A 24,362-nucleotide genomic window follows, 5' to 3' on the forward strand; every position below is an offset into this window, starting at 1 on the left:
CCCCAAAATAACATATCATGGGGTGTACCGTTGTGTGGAGGGCTACCCGAATCATCGTCAATTGAAAACTTTTGTTAGAGAGATTCCCTACCCTATGAGAATTCCAAAATATCAAATTACAGTAAATTTTTCCAAAATATGGAATTTTAAGGGGTACCTTTATATGGGACCTGCCTTAAAAAGTGGGCCAATACACATAATTTTTGGTAACAAGATTTACTATCCAATGCCAATCCGAAATACTAAGTTATAATTTTGTTATGGACCGTTATATGGAAGCTATCCTAAAAAGTGGACCAATATTTATAATTTTGGTAGGAAGAGAAAACAAAATAATAGTATATTTGATTAAATATTTTTGCCAAAATAGGGAATATTTGGGGGTATAGTTAATCCTATTCTCAATAACAAAAATCCAAGAAGTTGTAGCTGTACATGTGCAACAGGGTTTGGTAACGGAATTTGCTAAAATCTTCCCAGAATTAATGTATGACCCATTAAATCAAGGTCCACTTATTAAATATTTTTACGTGAAGCATACTTTTAGGATTTAAAAAAGTAATTCAATTCTTTGTACCAAAGATTAAAGCCTTTAAACATTTTTAATATTTCGTTTATTAAAGTTAAACCATTTGCCAAATTCCTTCTGTCTCTTATCAGCAGTATTCTCACATGGCTATAAGCTGCTCATAAATTTTGTTGTCTAAATAACAAAGTGTTAATGCTTTTAGATAACTTTATGCCAAATCTTGGAATTCTTTATATATATATATATTTTTTTTTTCAAATCCATTTGATACCAGTTTATCGGTGTGGTTTTATGGCCATATTTATAACTTGGGAAGAGGGGTGTTGATTTTCTCAATAAAAGGTTGGGGTTATTTGATGTCTTCTCTTTTTTGTTTGCTATTCTCATTTTTTGGTGGTAACATTTTATACTTCGGTCATTGATTGTGTTTATCTTTAATTTCGTTGCAAATAAAGGTATTAGCTGATATAAGCAAAAAAAGAAAGATTTTTATGTGCATAAGCTTTTCATAAAAGAAATAATCTTTTTTTTAATATTAACTTATTAAGATTAGGAATTATTAAAAAGAAATATATTAGTAATTTTTATTTAATTTAGATTCCTAGAAAAAAATTAAATAATTTCGGTCTTTGAATCCGTAGAAAGTTACCTTACAGAAACTGAGTAAATCACTTCGATTTTTTGTAAACTAATATTATCAAAAGTTATAAAAAAATCAACATTTTAAAAATTTCTTTAAATGACTCCGTAGTACTTTCTATAACTTCACCTGGCCCCTAATGCTATACTATATTATCGGCAAGAAAAATAACAAAGTAGCACATAACTGCCGTCTTATCCTAAAATAAAACTCGACAGTTGAATACAAAAGCGCTACTAAATGTTTATTACTTTTATTGCCGAAGAAAATCAGCTGAGCCCAGCATTTCACAGATAACTGTCTCGTTTATACAAAAGATAAAAAATACCTCAACAAATTGTATTGGGTATGTGATCGGAAATATTAAATATTTTATGATGGAAGCAAAAAAGAAAGAAAATCAAAAGGGAGGGAAATAAAAAATAACAGCATCGATAAGCAGACATTTAAACCTACACAAAGAAAAAAGTTTTCAAAGTTGTAATAAACTTGTTTGAAGTTTAAAATTTTTACGATGAATTATTTTCTCAAAATCCATTCTATTGATGAGGGCAATTTCAAAACATTCCTTTAAACATCTTCCAATCAAAACTAACATTTAAAATCTAGTTAAAACTTTTCCCTTTATATCATTTTCCCTTCACCCTAAAATGTATTCCAATACATTTGAATTACATCCATCCTGAAGATAGGCTATACATTTTAAAAAGGAAAATCAAAAGAAATATTTTTACAATGAATTATTTTCTCAAAAATGTTATAAGCAATGCCATTGATGAGTGCAATTTCTAAACAGTTCATTAAACATCTTCCAATCAAAAATTATATTTAAAAACAATCTAAAACATTGTTCTTTAGATCATTTTCCCTTTATCCCTAAAAGTGTGCCAATATATTTCAAATCTATGCAGCACATTTTTTATGATACATCATATTCTCAAAAATATTTGTAACCTATTTCATTGATGATGGCAATTTTCAAAAATTTTCTGTAAATATCTTCTGGTAAAAAGTAATATTTAAAAGCAATCAAAAACTTTGCTCTTTAAATCATTTTCCCTTCACCCCAAAAAGTATGCCAATACATTTGAATTTGAATTCATTTTCCCAACAAATTTTATTAGCTATTCCATTGATGAAGGCAATTTCCAACAAATTCTTTAAAGATTTTCCCATCAAAAGTAATATTTAAAAGCCAACAAAAACTTTGCCCTTTAAATCACTTTTGCCTTCACCCCCAAAAGGTATGCCCAAAAAATTTGAATTCCATGCAGCACCTGAAGATAGGCTATAAATTTTAAAAACGAAAATCAAATCAAGGCATTTCCAATCGGAAGTTAATTTAGAATCCTACCATATCTTCGTTTCCTCCAATATCTTGTATACCTCCACAGCCCAATTTATTGAAGTGACCCCGTTTTGCGTGGAAAGCAATCTGTAGAAATAAAAATTTCACCAGACCATAAAACTAACAGCAACATTTTTTTAGGTTAACCAATTTTATGGGAATTTACAACAGCATCAACAAAAAAACGAGTAACAAAAAGGAAAATTTGAAAACAATTTTATGTTTTGTGGCCAATTGTGAGGTTAACCAATGCAGTAGGCTCAACGGAAATGAAGGGAATAGAAAGATACATGTAAAAAGGTATAGCATACTTTTAGGCAAATGCATTTTGGGAACAATTTGTTTTTTATTTTACTAAAGTAGATAAAAAATAAATGAAATGGTCGAAAATAGTCGTAAAAATATATAATAAACAGGAAAAATGGCGTTATATTGGGCCGTAATGAACTTCTTCTAACCTTCCTCCTATGCTATTCAAAATTTTTTAAATGTTCAGGATCTTTAAATGAATACTATCTTATATCTCATAGTACATTGCATACTAGTAGGTTGTTTATGCTCTCAGAAAATTAATCAGACTCCGGTTGGAAAACTGGGTCAGAAACTCCACCTTACAAAAAATTAAGCGGTACCTTTGTATGGGAATCATGTAAATAATGGGAATATATTTTCTGGGAATTAATTTGTTGTTCGCAGTGGGAAAATGGGCACTCAAATTTTTCAAATGCTGAGAACAGGTCTATACTTCATTTATATGAGGACGATTTTAAAATATGAATCTTCCTCAAAAATCTTCTCCAATAATGTTTTTCATACTACGATAATTTTTTGTGTTCACTGTAGGCTTTAAATGATTTTCAGAATTGATTTTATTTTCTATTAGTAATAAAAGACGTCGAAAATATACAAGGAACCCGAAATTTTTTTTTTTTTTTTTTTTTTTTTGATTAAAATTAGCGTATACGTTATGACAGCAGTTATACGCCACATGGAACTTGTAATTAAATAACCAATAATTCTTGATAAATGTTGTATATTAATTGTGTGCATAAATGATTTTCAGAATTGAGGTTTTCGGCTCTGAAAATTGTGGCCTTCCAAATTAAATTTATATACCGATTTATCGTTGTCAAATCGATAGTACGCACAAAAATTTACTTTTTTAGTTAGTTAAGTTGGTTTCATATTTATATTTAAAAAATTATAGAAATTACAACAATACATGCAATTTTCTCTGGTTTACATGGGCGTATAAGTTGTGACAGCAATTATACGCCACATGGAAGTGTTAAATATTCAATAACTCACGATTTTTGTAATTGTGGGCTTCAAATGATTTTGGAAATACCTTTTTTTCCTTTTAATTATCAATTTATTGTTAAGACAAAACTATGCTCTACTATGCAAAAAACTAAACAAAATATTTTTTTTTTTTTTTTTTTTTTTTTTGTTAAAAATAATAAAAAAAGCATAATAAAATAAAGAGAGAGTGAAAATATTTAGATTAATATTTCTAAAATAAAAAAATCAATGACAAAAATGTTTCAGAGGCGTATAAGTAGTGACAACACGTTGCGAAGTACTCTTCTATATTAAATTTAACTTTTGAACGAAATTGTGGATTGTTATGATCTTTGAATATCTGCATGTAATTGAAAAAAATAAATTAATAAAAAAAATATATCGTATTCTAAATAATAAACTTAAAGTCCAAGAATAATAATACTTCAAAAATATTCATTTAAATAAAAAAGAGTATAAATATTTAGATTAACATTCCTAATATTAAAAAACAGTACCTAAAATGTTTCAGAGGCGTATAAGTACTTACAACACTTATACGCTACGTGGTACAGCACTACATTAAATTTTAATTTTTTTACGTAGTTGTAGGTTGTTATGATCTGTGAATATTTGTATTTATTGTACATTATGCATTTTACATTAATAAAAATATTAAAAAATCAATTCCATCAAGCTTAAGAGGCGTATAAATACTGACAAAACTTATACGTCACGTGATACTCTTCAATATACAATTTTAGTTTTTAACGTTTTTAGTTTTAATATTGTAGGTTGTTCGATCTTTGAATTTTAATAAATAAATTAATAAAAAATATTAAATTAAACAACGACAACATTTTTGCTAATTATATTCAAAGAAAATATCATCGTTCTCTCTGCTATAAATTAAAATTATAATTGCTTCTAATGTTACAAAATTGTATCAATCATGGCGTTAATTGCTGCTCCCCCTTCCTTTCTCCTCAAACACTCTATTGATATTCGATATGTGGTCATCGAAAATATTATTTTCCAAACAATCAAAATATTTGTTATATTGAAACTAGGCCACATAATCAAAATATTTATTTCTGTATTTCCCCCTCCAACAAAACATTATGTCAGTAATTTAATGCACACACACTCACATAACTTTTCTCTGATGTTTTTGTATTCATTGGCCAAATAGAAATCAATTATGTTAAGATAATGGCGGAATGTGCTATGATTTGTTGCTAAGAAAATCACTAGGAAACTGAAACTTTATTTAGGGGTCGTGGATACAGAGAGGGTTTCATGGGAGTGTTAGGATGGGGAAAACAAAAAATAAATTATTATGTGACCCCAACATCTCCTACTACTTCCATGGAGACAAATATACAATTCATGCATTTGATACATTTCCATCTGCTAGTTATTTATATAATATCTCAGAAAAAAATGCTGTCTTTTTGTTGTGATTGTTGTTGGTTCTGTTTATCCAGCAAGAAGGAAATTTACAACTTCCCCTTGATTTTTTTTTGCGGCTTCAGCAATTTTTGTTGTGGTGGTAGTAGCCGTAGTAGTACCATTAGTTGATGTTGTGTGCGCTCCATGCTCCATAAGCATCCGCAGTATATAAATTATTTGAAGTGTTTATTTTATCTATGTTATTGCAATATATGTGGTTACAGTAGTTGGGAAAAAATAAATTACCTTGAAGTGGCCTGGGTAAGGGGTGGACATTCGAGTTAGCAAAAATTCAACGTGATTTTTACATAGTGGCTAAACAAAAGACACACTATTTGAAATTTTTTAAAGAATTAATGAATAATACATGTATTATAAAATATTTCAATATATATATATATATATTAATATAAAATCGAATCAAAAGAGTGAAAATATTTAGGTTAACATTCCGAATATTAAAAATCAAAAATCAATACTAAAAAGTTTCAGAGTCGTATAAGTAGTGACAACACTTATACGTTACGGGGTATTCTTCTGGTTATGTTCCGTCTAGACTTCTATATAGGAGCCATACAAGGCTAAAGAGTGGAATAGAACATTGAATCGACTCATGCCTTTTGTTTGAGAGGCTATCTATAAACATGAATTTGAAAATGGTTGGCTAAAACTCCAACTAAAATTAAAAACAAAAAATCTTAACATTAGAATGACGAGCAATTTTTTAAAAATATTTTTTGGAACCTATTCTTTTGAAAACTTATTTTATGAGTTTTTAAAAATAAGTTTTAGAGTGCACCCGTACGAGTGAATTTCTTTCAAACCATTTTTGGGCGTACCCATAGGCTCGGTTTTTCAAAGAATTTATATATCCTACCCTTACCCTTTTTTAAAAATATTTGTTTTATTTTCAGAGCATAGCATAGAGCCTATCCATATTTGTGGATTCTTTTGAAAATTATTTTCAGAGCCTATCAAAGGCGTGGTTTATTTTAAAAATTTTTTTTCAGAGCCTATCAATGGCGTTAGTTTTTTAAAAAAATATTTTTTCAGCGTCTATCCATAGGCGGGTATTATTAGAAACATACCTTTCAGAGTCTATCCATAGGCGGCGAAATTTATATAAAAAAATCCAAGGTATTACTGTGAATTAATTTTTAGGTGCAAAATCTGACAGATTTTTCTCCCAAAAATCTAAAAATCATTTAAAATGTTGATGTTATCTTCAATTTATTATTTAGACTTATCATGTGGCGTATAACTGTTGTCACAACGTATACGCCCAAGTTATATAATTAATATCAAGAAAATAACATAGAACGCCATAACAATTCCAGGCGATTTAAATAACTTAAAATGTTCAACAATCCGTTGGTCATTTCTTAACACTAGATTGCCGAAGGCGGTCATTTTGACCGTTTTTCAATTTCAAGTACAAAAACAACTGTGTATATAATGACACAGTTTTTTAAAATTTGGTGACTTTTTTATAATAAACGTAATTCTATGTGGTACAAAAGTCACCAAATTTATAAAAAGTGTCATTATATGCACAGTTGTTTTTGTACTTGAAATTGAAAAACGGTCAAAATGACCGCCTTCGGCAATCTAGTGTTAATTAGCTTAGAATTTTACGCTGACCAGGAACAGATTTTGTGGAGTCTCGGAACAGTATTTCATGGTGTTGCATTAATTTTTAGTAGCAAGAAGCTGACAAGGTTTTTTCTCTAAAATATAATAATCTTTCAAAATTTTGAAGATATTTTCAATTATTTATTTAGCGTATAATTGATGTCACGACGTATACGCCCAAGTTAAGTTAATATCAAGAAATGTATTTTTTAATGTTATAGCATAGTTATAGGTGTATATATATATATATATTTATGTCGCCTTATCATCAATTGGGCGCCACAATAATTGAAAACGATTTTAAGTTATTTCTACTGTAGGAAATCAGGCGACTTTGTGATTTCGCAACACTGTGCCACCACATTTTTTGTGGGGTGGGGGAAGAGTAGTCTGGCAGATGTGTCAGCGTAGACCTTATCAATGTGTTTGTTTATATTACTACCACCCCATTTCTCCCAGTACCACTTCTACATTTAAAAGTTATTGTTGTTTGCGTTTGTGGCCGATGCTGCTTCTGCTGCTCATGTTGCCGATATTAATGGCACGCGTTCTGTCATTTTCAATGCGTTCAACATAATAAAAGTCTCAAGTGTTTTGGCTGAATCGATGGCTGTGTGTGTGCGTGTGTCACTGCAATTCATATTTCTTCTTAAAGATTTCTTTATTTTTGTTTTATGGTTTTCGAACTTCATACGCACTTCAAAAGCCTTCAAAGAAACAAACAAAAAGAATTCCTCTTTTTTCTGCTTTTTGTTGTTTTTGTTTTTTGGAGGGGGAGGGGGAACGGAAATTAAATGTTGCGGGGGATTATATGTACTCGGTTTTCAGTGATAAGAACAAGAAAGGAAATACAATCCGAAACCCCTTCCCCCAAATAAAAATATTACAAATTGTAGCATACTTTTAGGGGATGGAGTTAAAATGTTATGAAATTCCTCAAGAAAAACATTCTTTATATATTCTTAACTAAATTACCCTGGAGTGTGTAAAACTATTTACTTCCCCAAATTAAAAATATAAGAAATTGTAGCATGCTTTTAGGCGTTGAGCAAAAAAGAAACAAGCTAAAATGTTATAAAATCCCCTTAGAAAAAAACTTTATATATTATTAACTAAATTACCCTTGAGTCTGGAAAACTATTTACATTCATAAAACTGGGGATTTCTACGGAAATCTCCCCCACAAAAAAATAAAAAACCCACACAAACAAAATAAACTAAACATTTAAGTAGATTTATTATGGCTTTTAGCTTAAAAATTGATTACAATTTGTGTAGAAGCTTTTTGGTATGCCCAAAATAAATAACTTCGCATTTATTCAGTGCATACCTTTGGGGGGAGTAGGAGGGAAACTGGTAATAAAACAAATGTCGAATTCACAACCAGGTGGGTGTCGTAGATCAAAGAAGTAGAAGTGGATTACAACACAATATCATTGAAGCAAATAAATCAAACTAAAGGTTAAATTTCTGGGTGATAAATTGGGTGAAATTATTTCTACACAGAGGGAAAAGAAACTAAAGCATACTTTTAGTTGTATAACTTATAAATAAATGCTGCCAGAATAATAAATAAATTGCATTTTCTTGGCAGATGGAGAAAAGATAAGTTTCCCTTTAAATAATTAAAAACTATAGCATACTTTTAGGATATGCATTTTGAAAATGAATATATTTATATTTCGAGTAATAATAAAACAAAATAATAACTAATAAATCCATAGCATACATTTAGGTGTTACATATTTTTATAAGTAAAGAAACTTTCACTTTTCTAAGATAAACACTTTAATATATAATAATATGTTTGAAACAACAAATTAAAACTAAAAATGATATAACACTAATTTAATAAAATTCAAAAAATATTTCTCAGTAGAAAATTCAAAATTCCCCAAAAGATAACCATAAATTTCAATAAGAATTTTCTTAATATTCATTCACAAATTTTGAGTTGAGTTTCCTATTTCTCTACCCAACTATTTAAAATGTTTATTATATAATTTATTATTAAGAGTTTTTATTCAAATTTAAATTGTTATCAACCATGGAAATCCTCAAACCTTCCCCGCAAAGTTCTTCACACATTATAAAATTAAAATTCCCTCTTATCGCACATTCCATGACATCGTCAATTCTTTTCGAAAGAAATTCATTGCATACTTTTAGTCCGTAGCATTAACATATTACTTTCATAACGTTTTTAATGGCATATCATCATGAAATTGCATATTCAACAGGCAAAATCATTTTACTCATGACTTAATTTTAGGGTCACAGCACACTTTACGACCACATAATCTTTTAATAGCATAAAGGAATTTTATTATATATTCAGAATAATATTTTACAGAGATAATAACAAAAATGCCAAAAAAATATGTAAAATATTTTGATTTGAAAAAGGGGGCGAAATTTATTTCTTCTGTTCAAGTGAAATATTATTGTGGATTATGAATTAAAATTTATATTAAGGAATGCTTTTTTAAATTTTGTAGCATATTTATAGGTGTTAAAAAATTGTATTGTACCATTTAATAAAATGTTTTAATTGCTAAAAAATATTTTTTTTTAATTTAATCTTTTTTAACAAAAATAAAAGGAAAGTTATTGGTATTTTCGTTGATAATATAGGAGCTTATAAACTGATTTATTTATTTTTTAGTCACATTCAAATATTCGAAAACTATTCCAATTTCATTGCCTACATTTTTCTCAAAACAATTTGGAATTAATATTAAAATCGATTACAACATCGATGATATTATGAATTATTTATTTAACCGTACCATGTGGCGTATAACTATCGACACGACGTATACGCCCACGTTTAATTAATATCAATAAATTTATTTTTAATACTTTAGCATTGGTATAGGTGCTAAAGGAATTTTGTTGGAAAGTTTTAAAAAATAAAAGATTTTTTTAACAAATAAATGGTTGCTTGAAAGGAAAGGAAGGAATTATTGGAATTTTCATTATATTAAAAGATGCTAAGAATCTTGTTAATTTGTTGTTTATTAATTAATTAATTTTCTTGCATAATTTTCTTCCTGACAATTTGGAGACAATATTATTTATTTAACCGTCCCATATGGCGTATAAGTGTTGTCACGACGTATACGCAAAACTTTAAAATAATATTAAGTAATCTATTTTTAAATATAACAAGTTATAGTTGCTCAATGAATTTTATTGAAATTGTTGTAAATATTTTTAATTACTAAAAATATTAGTTTTTTACAAAAAAAAAACCTGCATGAAAGGAAGGAAATGTTATGGGAATTTTCCTCACTTTTAGAAGGGCACCATTCTAGGTGTTCAATCAATTTTATTGTTGTAAATATTTGTAATTACTAAAAATAATACTTTTTTACAAACCAAAAGTTGCCTGGGAGTAAGGAAATTTTATGGGATTTTTCGTCACTTTTAAATGTGCATGGAAACTTAATTCATTTTATTAGTCACATTCAGAATTTCAAAAACTATTTTAATTTTATTGTGTACTAATTTTCATGGATATTTTTCCACCTGACAATTTGAAAACGATATAAAAATCGTTAACAATATCGATTATATTATGAATTATTTATTTAACCGTACCATCTGGCGTATAACTGTTGGCAGAACTTATACGCCACTGGTCAACCAGGATAAATTCCATGTATTGTTGATAATTAAAATTATCATTTAATATCGGAGATTTTTTATTCATCAATCGGAATTTCAAACCAAAATTATTGTAATCCAATCAGTTTTTTATTAATTCCATAAATATATTTTTCATTTTGTTTTTTTGCATAGTTAAACATAGGTTTGACTTAAATGTTCAGTTTGATAACAATAAATTGATAATCAAAAGGAAAACTTTATCAATATAGTGCATAACTCTACCATAATTGGAGCCTACAATTTAAAAAAATATATTGACTATTTAACAGTACCATGTGGCGTATAACTGTTGTCAGAATGTATACGTCCCTGGTTAACCGGGATACATTCCATGTATTGTTGATAATTAAAATTATCATTTAATATCGGAATTTTTTTATTCATTTTCAAACCGAAATTTCTGAAACCCAATCAGATATTTAAAATTCCATAAATATTTTCTTTCCTTTTCATTCTGAAAATGATTTGAAGCCCACATTAAAAAAAATACCTAAAATACGTGAATATTTAACAGTTCCATGTGGCGTATAATTGTTGTCACAACCTTTACGCCCATGATTACCATGTATTTTGAAAGTCTTAATTTTTAATCCACATTGTGAATTACACGGCCACGATTGTCAGATCCGAAAACCTGAGATTCTGGTTCTAAGAATCATTTGACGTCCACAATTAATGTAAAAAACTTATCCGCTATTATAGATTATTAATTTAACAGTTCCATGTGGCGTATAACTGCTGTCGGAACGTATACGCCACTGTTAATCAAAATAAATTTCAGGTATTTTTACAGATTTTCGACGTGTTTTTGTGACTCATAGAATACGAAATTTATAGCAAAGTTTGCATTTATTCTTTGTACTGTTTATACAACATATTTTACTGTTAACATTTCTGCATAACCATTTCATTATTAAAAAACTGATATGCCTTAAATTTTATTAATATGATGCATAACAATACCACAATTTTCAAAGCCGAAAAACACACTTCTGAAAATCATTTAGAGTCTACAATTATTCCAAAAATTATCTTTAACAGTCCCATATGGCGTATAACTGTGTCACAGCGTATACGCGAATTCTAATCAAAATAAATATCAGGTATTCTGGTATATTTATGGCGACTTTTCAAAACCCAAGACTCGTTCTAAAAATCATTTGGAGCCCACAATTAACAAAAAAAGTACTATCTAATATTATTAATTATTTTGTTTCTATTTTTATGTTCCATGTGGCGTATAATTGTTGCAACAACGTATATGCTAATATTAACCAAAATGTTTCTATATTTTCGACGACTTTTGGTAATCATAGAGTAAGAAAGACTGCCACAATTAACAAAAAGAAACTTCTGGAATAATTAATGATTTATTTTGAAGTTCCATGTGGCGTATAATTATTGTCACAACGTATACGCTACGTTGTGACTAAAATAAATTGCAGCTAATTTTTCAAAATTGCACAATTTTTAAAGTCCAAAAACTAATTAGGAAAATTATTCGAAGTCTTCAAAATTTCACAATTTTCAAAGTCCAAAACAAATTATCTGAAATTATTTGTGTCATTTCTTTAAGTGGTTAAAGTCCATTTTAGGTTCTGAAACACATCTTCGTCTTCTAGTAAAATTTACAAAACATATTACGTGTGTTAAGGACACAAAGCCACAAACAAAATAAATATTACCACTTAACAATATTTTTGAAACAAATCAAACACAAATACTTTAATATTCCAATATAGAAAAGTGTGTATTTTTCTTTAAGCGATTCACACACAATTTACTTTTTGTCTACCATTTAAATAAATTGCGAAACTGGCAGATTTTGTCTTCCAAGTTCAAGAAGTTTTAAAAAATAAATTAATATACAAATATAATTGAAATAATCTGACTTACTTTGAAATTATGGATTATTTCTTCAACAGTACCATGTGTAGTATAACTGCTGGCGTAACGTATACGCCAATATTAAACAAAGTATATTTTCATTGAATACTAATTTTAAAGTGTAGTCTTAATTTGTTTATCTAAACAATTTATTAATCATCAATTTCTCTTTTCATCTCTGTCTACCATTCAACCCAGATAACGCCAGAGATTTATTTGTTTAAAATCTTCAATTTAATTTCAAAGTTTAAATATTTTATTAATAAATGAATATTTTTAAATAAAATTTCGTTTTAGAATGAAACTAGGAGAATATAGAACAAGATACAATAATAAAATAAAATAATTTATTAAAATAATTTAGTAGTATTGTGATTTTCTAATAGTAGTATTGTCATTTTTGGCGTGAGTTAAATATTTGAAATTGAAATAGTTTACAAACCTGGACATTGATTTTTCGTTAAATTTCAAAAAAAGTATGGAAATAGAATTGGTGTATAAATATAATTTGAAAGCTTTAAATATTTGGTTGTTCGACTAACTCTGAAATTGTGGATAATTTGGTTAACAGTACCATGTGGCGTATAACTGCCCACGCAACGTATACGTCAACCTTAACCAAAGTGTATTTTCAGCATTTTTACTTTTTGTGTTAACTTTTTTAATTTAGAATATAAAAATTCAAATCTCCATTTATTCTTTAATCGAAAAAAATCCAAATACAAATTTCCATTTAACTATTTAAAACTCTTCTAAAACAAATTGGAAAAGTGCATAATCTTATTTTCCAACGAATTCCATGGTGCATGCACTTAACAGCCATCAATATAAACTTTTCCGCCTTAATACTTTGCGCCACTGCTCCTCAGCTCTTGGTGAGTGTTTATGATTTCAAAATGTGCACGTTAAGTGCGGTATACTTTGCGATATTCATATTACGTGTGGGGATTAATAATGAAGCTTTGTTTGTTTCTTTGCTTCTTTACCTCATTGTTCCGGTTGATTTTTTCCGTTTTGTTGTTTTGCAAATGAGAGATACAGCCATGAATAGATGAAAAAAGACTCCGAGAAGAAACCATTAACATTTTGTTATCTTTATCCGCATTTTACTTAACAAACTTTCCGGTGGATGTCTAAGGATAACATAATAATTACTCGGCAAGATGTGAGATGTGTGGAGCATAAAATCAGGCGTTTCATGATCATCTCGAAGAAATAAAAACAAAGATACCACCTTGCAAGTTCCATTTAGCATATCTTAGGGAGTTAAGTTAAATTTTGCCAACAGATGGAAAGTTCTGTTTTTTTTTGCCATAGGAAACCTATTTTATGAGTTGAAAATTACACGCTGCATAAAATAACGAAATGCACATAGCCCATGTGTTTCGTTGTCGTTGTTTATTTTTTCTCTCCATTCCTTTGTCAGACAGGCGAATTGTTTAATTACTTTTGTGCAAACCCCTTAAAGTATGCAATGGAACCAGGCAACAAAAGTCTTCACAAATGCTAAGTGTGGAAAATCACATAAGAACTTAATTTTCAATGGCAGACTGCTTTCCAAGTACAAATGGTTAATGTATTTCCGTGTGCAATGGAAGGAAATGGTAAACGAGGAAACGGAAATGCCAAATACAAAGAACTTTTCCATGCCACGAAAGATAGTAGGTGGAGAGTTTGAATATTTTAAGAAATTACAAGTTCATGTCTGGGAATTTTTTACCAACAAACTTTTGTATTTTAAAACTTCTTTTTGTGTCGGTGTGTTTTTTCCACTTTTTATAATAATTGTTTTTCTTTTTTATTTTTTTCCTTGCAGGTGCGGGCTATGGAACAAAGGTTGAGTGAATGGCCTAAACCACCAACCACAGCCAACACCACAACTAATTCAACCAATCAACAGCAACAAGGCCTTCAACAGCAACAACCTCAAACTCCAGCCAATACATCACCAGTAACTGCCAGTCAACAACAACAATCCACAAGTCTTCCAGCCCATCCTGAAGCCGAAAAAGTCATAACCTCACTAGAAATCCAAGTAGAGGAGCAACGTCAATTACGACTGCAGGACGCCCGACAAATCGAAGCCAAGGCGGCCAAAATCAAAGAGTGGGTCAACAATAAACTCCGTGACCTCGAGGAACAAAATGAACTATTGCGTGAGCAAAATCAAAAGTGCAATCAACAATTGGAACTGCTGAAAAACTACATAGCCAATCAGTCGAATCGACACAGTGTCATTGGGCCCGTTCGCAACAGTTTGAGTCTGGATGTCCAGGAGTTTGCCGCCTCGAAGGAGAATCGTCGTCGCAGCGAAAGTCTAGATACCCAAGAGATTATAAATCGCCCCCTAACCGCCTCATATCCACATCACCAGCATCGTCGCAATCTCTCCATGGAGCCGACTGAGTTGGAACGTAATCTGGTGGCGGCCGTTGATGGTCTCACCCTCGCCCCCTTAGCTAGCATATCAAAACAATCCGCAAGTGGCGGTGCGAAAAATGGTCGCCCCGATAGTTCGGATACAGATACCGCGCATGATTATGCCGAAATCTATACACCATCATGTGAAAAAATGCCAGCCTGGATGAAAAATAATCCTGCTCTAATGGCCAGTGGTGGCACCAGCACCACAACAACTACCAGTGAAATAGGTGGAGTACCAAGACCACCAACACCACCGTTACATCGTTTCCCATCGTGGGAGGCGAAAATCTATCAAGTGGCCAATGATGGTTTGGCCGGTGCGAGTAGTTCTGAAAATGGTGGTGGTGGCGCCACAAGTAGTCATTCACAGTCAGCTCAGGCACCGCCGCCAGATATTCAAGAATCGACTAGCGGTGCTAATAGTCATTCGAATACCCTAAATAATGTTCATCATGGTCGTCATACTCCTGCTTCGTTAAATGATGGGGGTGGTGGTGTCATAACTCCCGGTACACCTCAAATGCCAACGAGACAACAACAAACAGCCAGTGGTGGTTTCTGTGATATATCGGTGCCAGTTTATGCAACAGTTAAAGGGGTAAGTTGGGTTTTTTTGAAACGGATTTTAGTTTTTGATGGAAACTCCTGAAAGTATGCATTAGAAATTTTAAAACGATATTTTTGCTACTCTCCATCTTTTTTTAAATATTATATGGGAAATTTTTAATGTTATATTGGAACTTTGCTTCTGCAGAAAACACCTGAAAATAGGCAACAACATGTTGAAGAAAACTCCTGAAAGTATGCATTACATTTTTTTATATTAATTAAAACGTCAATAATTAGGCATTGACATTCTTGATACTCTTCCTTTTTTTAAAATATTATGTGGGATTTTTTTTTAAATATTATACTGAAACTTTGCTTTTGCCTAAAAGAAGACAACACTATTTTGAAGTAAACCCTGAAAGTATACATTACTATTTTAATAGTGATTGAAACGTCAATAATTGGGCTTTGATATTTTTGATACCCTCCATCTTTATTTTTAAATATTATATGGGAACTTTTCAATATATTATATTGGAAGTTTGCTTCTGCAGAAAGTATCTGAAAGTATGCAACAATATTTTATAGAAAACTCCTGAAAGTATTCATTATAAAATTTAAAGTGATTGAAACCGCAATGCTTAGGCTTTGATTTTTTTAATATTATATGGGAACTTTTTAATGTAGTGAAAACTTGGAATTTAATGTAGTGAAAACTTGCAACTTGACTTTTGTAGAAAGCACCCGATAGTAGGCAACAACAATATTTTGAAGAAAACTCCTGAAAGAATGCATTACAATTTTTATAGTTATTGAAACATCAATAATTAGGCATTGATATTTTTAATACTCTCCATTTTTAAATAGGACCTGAAAGTAGGCAACAATATTTTAATTTCAGTTTTTAAGGATTTGAATCGCCAAAAATTATGTGTTGGTACCTCTCCCCCTCAAATCCCCAAAATTTTTGATCAGCGTAAAATTCGAAGCACTTCGATAATCATGTATATTTTTCAGTCCACGATAGAGCTAGTAGTATTTTTGTTAGGTTTTCTGGATTGTTTTCTACAGCCCGATTTTAATCTAGATTTTGAACGATTTTCCGTTTATTTTAAGAAAAGGCCGGCAATTTGAAACATTATATTCTCTGGCTCTTCTTCACTGAAAATGTATTTTAAAGGTCTCAATCGCATTTTCGAACCGAAGTGTCTCGTATTTGACACTTCAGGGTTTCAATGCCTAAAATACCGCCATTTTTTTTTTAGTTGGTACTTTTTAAAAGGAACTAGTTCCTAATATAGTTCCTTTGCTTCATATAGTTCCGAGTTCCTTTAAATCTCTCTTTTTATCGTTCTTTTTTTCGCTCACATAGTTCCGTGTTGATTCACTAGTTCCGTTCGTTCCTTTCTCGGAATAGTTCCAATGAAATAGTTCGTTCCCGAACTACTCAACTCTAGCCGCTACGTACAGGATATTTTTGAAGGATTTCTAACTGCAGGAGGGTTTTTTATATTCAGAAGTTATTCTTAGAGAGGTAATAGCAGATTCTCTGAAATAAGTTCTTTTTATTTCTTTTATTTATGTACCCAGCCCTCTTTTGGAGGAATCCTCTCTATATACAACCTAAAAGTTGAAATTCATTGAACCATGTCTGTCCAAACATATTTTTCATGAACACTACAAATATTTCTGGGCAACTCTTGTTTGGGGAGTTCCTCTCTATAGAATACCATCTAGAAGGACTTTTGTCTCCTAGAAGACCGCTATCTTTAAAAGACGATCCTTTAAAGATTTCGTCTGTTTGAAAAAAAACTTTTATTGCTTTTAAAAGACGTCCGGCAGGACTTCAGTATATAAAATATATTCTTGAAGGGTCTGATTGACACTTAGAAAAATACGCGTTCTGTAAACATTTATATTTTTAAATTCTTGGGAGCATATCTGCAAGGGAAATGTTCTTCACGAATGGTGCCCCTAAAATCACACAACAAATATTAAATGTCTATTTTTTTAATTTACGTACCAAAACCTTTTTGAAGACCTCTTCATTATATAATACCATTTAGAAGAATTTTTGTCCCTTATAAAACTTCTATCTATAGAAGATCCACCCTCAGCGACTTCGACGTTCTGAAACCCCTTTAATTATTTGTAAAAGTCGTTCTGCAAGACTTCTTTACAAAAAAATACCTCCTTAAAGTAACTGATTGACACTTCAATAAAACGACATCTGCAAATTATATTTTTTAATTCCTTGAACTACATCTGCCCAGAAAATATACTTTATGAATGATATGCCTGAAAGCACACTACAAATATTTGATGTCTATGGAATTTATAGCATTTATTTGAACCTTTCTTCCACAAAAATGTTAATTTTATTGTTTTATAAAATTTTCCTATGATCCCAGAAAATTGTCCCTTTCCATTTCCTCCCTTACATCTATTCTTAAAAAAAAAACTTTTTTCTATTCTCTCTCTTCCCGTTTTTATGATGACCCTCTCCCTAGGCACTTCAAAATTTGTATACTTCAAATAAATTATTCCATTGCTTCTTCCTTGTATTGTTTGAAATCCCCATTCAAATGCCAAAACGTGATGAAGTTTCTGTGCTGAACTTCCCACTGTGATAGGTGGCCATAAGTATACTTAAGGTTGTGTTAATAAACTTAACTATAAAAGGCAAGTGGCCATTTTTGCCGCTCCTATAAGTATGCAACATTTTTTCTTTCATTCTTATTTGAAATGTTAATATAAAGTTTAAAAGTCATTGTAAAGTTTTTTTTTTTTTTTTTTGCTTTGAAAGTTTTAAGATGATTGAGGGTGCTGAAGGTTTTTATTATTGTGGCCATAAAGTGTAATGATTTAGAAACTTTAGGGTCATTTGCGTTAACCTAATACGTTGTGTAGATGTGACAGCCTAAATGTGGGCTTTAAAAAGAGAACCAATTGAAAACAAAGTTATCTTGGAGAGTTTGCTTTTTTTGTTAATTTTATAGGGCAATGAATTTTTATATTGATTTTCCATATATATTATCAAAATTGAGGCTCTTTTGTTAATCATCGTAAATGTATGCTTAAAATTATATTTTAAAAAATTTCCATTTTCAGTATAACATATCAATAAGAAGTGAGGAATAACTACTTGTTAATAAAGCGAAGTTCAGTCGTTATTTAATTATTTCTACGTTCAGCGAAGCCCACAAAAATTAAACACAGTTTTAATATGGGGTGTTGGCAGACTTTATTGATTATTCGGACTTTAACTGACACTTAATACTTAGTAATACTGGCGGACGACACTTTACACACTGGCAAAGATTTCTGATTTGATTTGAAAATAGTCACTTATTTAGAAAATCATTTCATTGTACGGTATACTTAATGGTTACAGTATAAAATTAAATTTAAAATCTTTTTCTCCTATGCCATATGGCTTACAATGAAGGAGACTACGTACTGTTTCATAACTATCGCTGCATTTGGAATGCTAGGCGAGTCTTTAAACAAACTAGTACTTATACATACTCTTTAAACTTTACGAGCCTTAAGGCTTTCGTATCTTTTATACTTTCGTATCTTATTCTATAAACTTCTAACTCTAGATCATTCTTAATGATTACTTACATAACTCTCCTTTTTTTTTCCAATTAACTCCTCTCCTCCTTGGCTCACGTCCTATTTGGTATTAGAATGTTCAGAGCCATGTCTCCATATGTAGCTTAAGCTACGAATTTGACTTTATCCATAGATGGTGGTTTGTGTTTTGCAGGTTGACTTCGATCTTCTTTAAGAATTTGACCACAATGTTCAGACTTTCTAAGCCTTGTGTATCAGTGAACTCTTCTACTGTGAAGGAGTCACATAGTTGCGAAAAGCATCTTCTTTTGTTATTAAATTTACGAAAATTAAAAATTTCATGCGCAGCTGTTTAGATTCTGTTGAACGACTCGTAATTTATAGGTTATCCGTATTTAAAAACACACGTGTTAGTTAAGCGAACGCTTAACAACCGCCATTTTGTAAAAATCTATTTTTAAGCCCGTGGGCGTGTAATACTCATTTAAAATTTTTACGTCTTTCTTGTGAGCCGTCCGAGGACGAACTGATAACTCTCCTTTAATTTAGAGTAACCATATATTCTTATCGTAACCGATTAATGTAGGGATCTCTAATTAAAATATATGTGTTGCCAATTATGCAATCAGTCGCAATATTCAACATATTTATATATAATAGGGATATTTTTGTTTTTAATATATTAGACCTATAATAGATAGAGCTCCTTAGATTATTTCTATTAGCTTTTACATTCCCACAAATATTTTCATTATTCTCAATCATTTCCTACTATTATCTTTTCGATTTTCATAAAAAATAAATTTAATTTTTTGTTCTCATTCTAGCGCGCCTCTCAAATACGTTCCATGCCATTTACCGGCGACTCATCGGATGATTCGAGCGATGGGGAAGATCATGCTGTTATGCTAACACACAATTCACATAATTCATCGAGTACCGACAATACGGAAACATCAACTTCCGGTAGTGCTTCCAGTCCATCGAAAAGTTGTAAAACTTCCTCATCGTTGAGTCCAGCTAAACGTAGTGGTTCTGAGAGTCCTAAAAATACAAAAGCACGAGGTATGTAGATACTACAAAACCCCAACACTAATTGTTATAAAATTTCGTTCCTCTTCCAAAAGAAGTGTATAAAATATACACTTCTCGTGTTTTTTTTATTTACCAATTTATATAGTATTATTATTTGTATTTTATATTTATATACAACTTGCCTGCGTAGTTAATGATTTGTTGGTAGTACTCCCAAATGTTTTCCATAGTTATGACAAATATATGTACCCCGCCATATTTTGAAAATTCCGTTGTACATATATTGTCTTTGGATAATGGTAAAAAAAAAACTGATAAAAGAAAAAATTGCGAAATGAACCGTAAAAATTCCAAATGAAGTTTGTGTGCCAATCCCCAATTTTTCCCCAAATGAAAAATCCCCAAAATTTTTAATTTTCCTTTCTTTGTTCTATAGTTTATGCTTGAGTTTTACTTTAGTAGTCTGTAAATATGCTTTGAGATTTTATTTTTTTTATAAATAGTTTATTCTTTTTTTAATCGATTTGTTTTTATATAAATTTGTATATTTTTTTATTATAAAATAATGCCTTCCATTTGTGAATCCCTCACGATTTGTAATTTTCAACATCATAATGCCTAATATTTTTGGCAAGCTAAATACATTAGGGATGCATAGATCGACTTTCAATTAATCGATTATTTTACTTAAAATATAAATTTACTCAAAAGGAAATAATTAATACAAAATTAAGTAAGACAAAATTTGGATGGCTGGATAAAACAATAATATTCTTGTTCTTAGGGAATGACGATGTTAGTTGCCAAAAAGGGATAAGTAAATCGGCTTTCGACTAATCGACTTTTTATATTGAAAAGACGAAGTCGACTTTTGATCTTTGAGATAATCGCAAAGTTGACTTTTCAAGATCGACTTTCGATTTATTCATTAATACTTGGTTTATTCTCATACAGCCATATTCCAGATCTTTATTTCGTCTGTTGACAACAATTCATATAAAAAAATTTAGTCGATTTTGCATTAGAGATAAGTAAATCGACTTTCGACTAATTGATTAATATACAAGTCTAAATCGAAGTCGACATTTGATATTTGAGGAAATCGCAAAGTCGACTTTTAAAGATCGACTTTCGATATTCTTTTTTGTACACGAGACACAGGATGCTAAGGTTCCAATCATTGGGCATACATTCCTCTAACCAAATTGCACTAATAAGTTGGTACATGCTCCTGATCAGCATCTGACACAATCCAGATCGATGGGAAATGTGATTAGGATTTTATAAATATTTAAAATCTGTCTTCTGATTTCCGAAAAATTGCATGCAGAATGGATTCGATTGGAAACGTTTTGATATCTTGGCGCCCAATTGAACAATTTGGAGATGAAATCCTGGTATTCCTGTACAAAAGGAAAAAATCGAAAATGTTCTACTGATTTCAGTAAACGACCTCCAGGGGCAGGTGGTAGAATTATTGGTTACCTCATCTATTATATTGTTGTTATAATTTTAACAAAAATATATAGATACATATTAATGTAGAGAAACACCATATCACGATGGCGCCCAATTAAAATATAATTCATGGCATGCTGATTCTTCTTGAACATAGTTTCTATCACAATAGCGTTATGTCTTCGGCTAATTATGTGACCGCAGACAGATGTCAGTGTACATAGCTTGGCAATTTGGGATCTCAGAACTAAATCTCATTGTCGGACCATGTTCAGTATAACTGTATTGTCCTGTTATCATTGATACGCCCAATAACTATTAGATATTTATGTTTGTAACGGCTCATCTAATCCAGATTATTTATTATATTTGCTACGATCATTTTATACCTATTTGATCTGTTCCAGAACAGATAGAATCTACTATTTATTTTGCTTTATCATAACGAAAAATTTGTATCGTAGTAAAAATGTGTACATTGTTGCAAGTTGTGGACTAGACATACTATAACCCTCCAATGTCTATATATATAAATTCATACAGCTGGAGCTTTAGCTTTTAGGCGTCATTCGAATGAATGGCGTCTTTTATTTTTGTCCATCTGTCAAATAGTTTCCAGTAATTTTTCACATGGTTGGCAACATTGCACATAGAAACTACGCACTTTGACAGTTAACCGAATATTTTATTGTGTCATGTTCTTTTCGTACATCGTAACATGGTTCCATTTTAAAATATCAATTAGTATTCGGTAGGCATATTATTACAATAGCTTATTTCCTTAATCTATTATTACGTTACTTTTTTATAAAATATTTATTTAGTTGTTGCGGAATACCTTTTTTCCTCAATCCCTTAAAACCCCCAAACTTCTTGCATATTATAAAACTAAAAAAAAACTTTAAATACAAAAAATACTAAAACAAAACTTTTAAATTCTAACACCAAATACACGAAACTGCATTTCCCGAACATAAACGCGGCATAACTGCATGACTCTATCGCTCGCTCTCAAATTCTTTCAAACTTCCTCTCTCTCTCTCTCTATTGCATTGGTTATCTTCATACCTTTTGAATTGTGATTCATATCATCGAACTTTGCTCATACGACTGGCATCAAATTTGCAATGCATGGTTCTTTTTTTCCTCTCACTCTCTACGACTTTCTTCCTCATAAATTCTTTCATGGAAACCTTCCCTACCCGGTTTCATAACATGAAACCCATTTTCTAAAATCATAACTATTTTGCACTGTAAATATATACATAGTCAATCGTATTATTCATCATTACAAACATTCAGATGATCATCAACGTCATGAGTCCCATCATCATCAACAACAACAAATTCGCAATCAAAGTCCCAGTCCCAAACTCCAACAGCGTAAAAAACAAACAACAACACTCCACCACAACACCATTACCCACAACCAACATCATCAAAATCAGAATCATCATCACAACACCATGCCCCTACCCTATACACATCTCAACAATCACAATATCCATAATTCCCACTTGAGTCCGAATAACACCAATGCAATCATGCGCAAATCACCATCACAAACCAATCCGGCACAATATCAGAGAAACTCGACGTCTGCCAACAATCATCATCTACGTATCCCTCATCAAATGCGTGGCACAGTAATTTCAGATATTTCCTTTGAATCAGGCCTATCCGACGATTATGCTTTGCCGCCCGATGCTGTTTCGGAGTCCACGTGTCCCATGGATGCTAGTATGCCATCGCTGTTGATGCGCCAGTCCTATGTAGATTCGCCCAGTAAGAAATTGGAGTCCTTGGAAAAGGTAAGTGAAAGCGAAATTCCCCAACCAAAAGAATATTTTTTCATAAATCATTCTCGTCCCCAGGCTGGTCATTTGGCCAAATTGGGTGGTAAGCTAAAGACCTGGCGTAAACGCTGGTTTGTCTTGAAAAATGGCACCCTGACCTATTGGAAGAGCCAACATGACATTAACCGCAAACCCCAAGGCCAGATAATGCTTGATGAGGCCTGTCGCATTAGCAAAGCCGAAGGTGCCTCCACCTTTGAAATTGATACGGGGAAAAAAGTCTATTATCTCACTGCCGATTCCAATGCCACAATGGATGATTGGATCCGAGTTCTACAAAATGTCCAAAGAAGAAATGCCACCAAACTGCTGCTGAGTAGAGAAGATCAAAAGCCCACACTGCAGGGTTGGGTAACCAAGGTGAAGAATGGTCACGCCAAGAAATGTTGGTGTGTGCTGTTGGGGAAGATGTTTTTGTATTTTAAGGCGCCCAATGAAACCGTAGGTCGAAACATAACCTCAACAAATGTATTTTCTATAAAAATTTCTAAATTTTTTTAGAATCCCCTGGGTCAAATAAACATGCGTGATGCTCGAGTCGAAGAAGTGGAACATGTTTCCGATTCAGATTCCGAGGAAAGAGAGGATCCCCAAAGTCAGGCCCATTTAACGGTGGCCATATATCCTGCCCATCAGGGTCCCACATATTTGATATTGCCCAACAAGGCCGAACGGGATAATTGGTTATACAATTTGACCGTGGTTTCGGGTGGTGGACCCAGTGCTGGCACACAATATGAACAATTGGTGCAAAAACTCATGGAAACCGATGGAGATCCTAGTAAGTTACCAGGACACTAACAAAATAAAAATTATTTACTAAATATTGACACTCTTTTTCCCTGCAGACTGTGTTATTTGGCGCCATCCTATTTTGTTACACACCAAAGACACAATTACCGCTCCCATGTGTACACTGCATACCGAAAGTATGCATCAGGAAGCCATTAAACTATTTAAGGTATGTTAAACTATTTCCTGTTCTTGGTAACTGATTTCTAATCTCCCTCATTTTCCTTT

At 31.3% G+C, this 24,362-nt stretch overlaps 1 protein-coding gene across 1 annotated transcript in view; it reads left to right on the forward strand.

The window, feature by feature from the left end:
* The window catches only part of LOC133321508 (uncharacterized protein CG43867), a 62,041-nt gene that overhangs the window by 29,232 nt on the left and 8,447 nt on the right, over nt 1-24,362 (forward strand). The window contains exons 2-7 of the mRNA XM_061530595.1: nt 14,258-15,463; nt 19,821-20,058; nt 22,756-23,297; nt 23,361-23,783; nt 23,844-24,123; nt 24,191-24,303. Of these exons, the coding sequence (XP_061386579.1) occupies nt 14,267-15,463; nt 19,821-20,058; nt 22,756-23,297; nt 23,361-23,783; nt 23,844-24,123; nt 24,191-24,303 (2,793 nt within the window). The 5' untranslated portion in view covers nt 14,258-14,266. The remainder of the gene's footprint in view (nt 1-14,257; nt 15,464-19,820; nt 20,059-22,755; nt 23,298-23,360; nt 23,784-23,843; nt 24,124-24,190; nt 24,304-24,362) is intronic.

This window comes from Musca vetustissima, unplaced genomic scaffold (genome assembly GCF_032173495.1).
Source record: "Musca vetustissima isolate MV318-11 ecotype Yass unplaced genomic scaffold, APGP_CSIRO_Mvet_v1 utg23914, whole genome shotgun sequence".
Classification (NCBI taxonomy): Eukaryota; Metazoa; Arthropoda; class Insecta; order Diptera; family Muscidae; genus Musca; species Musca vetustissima.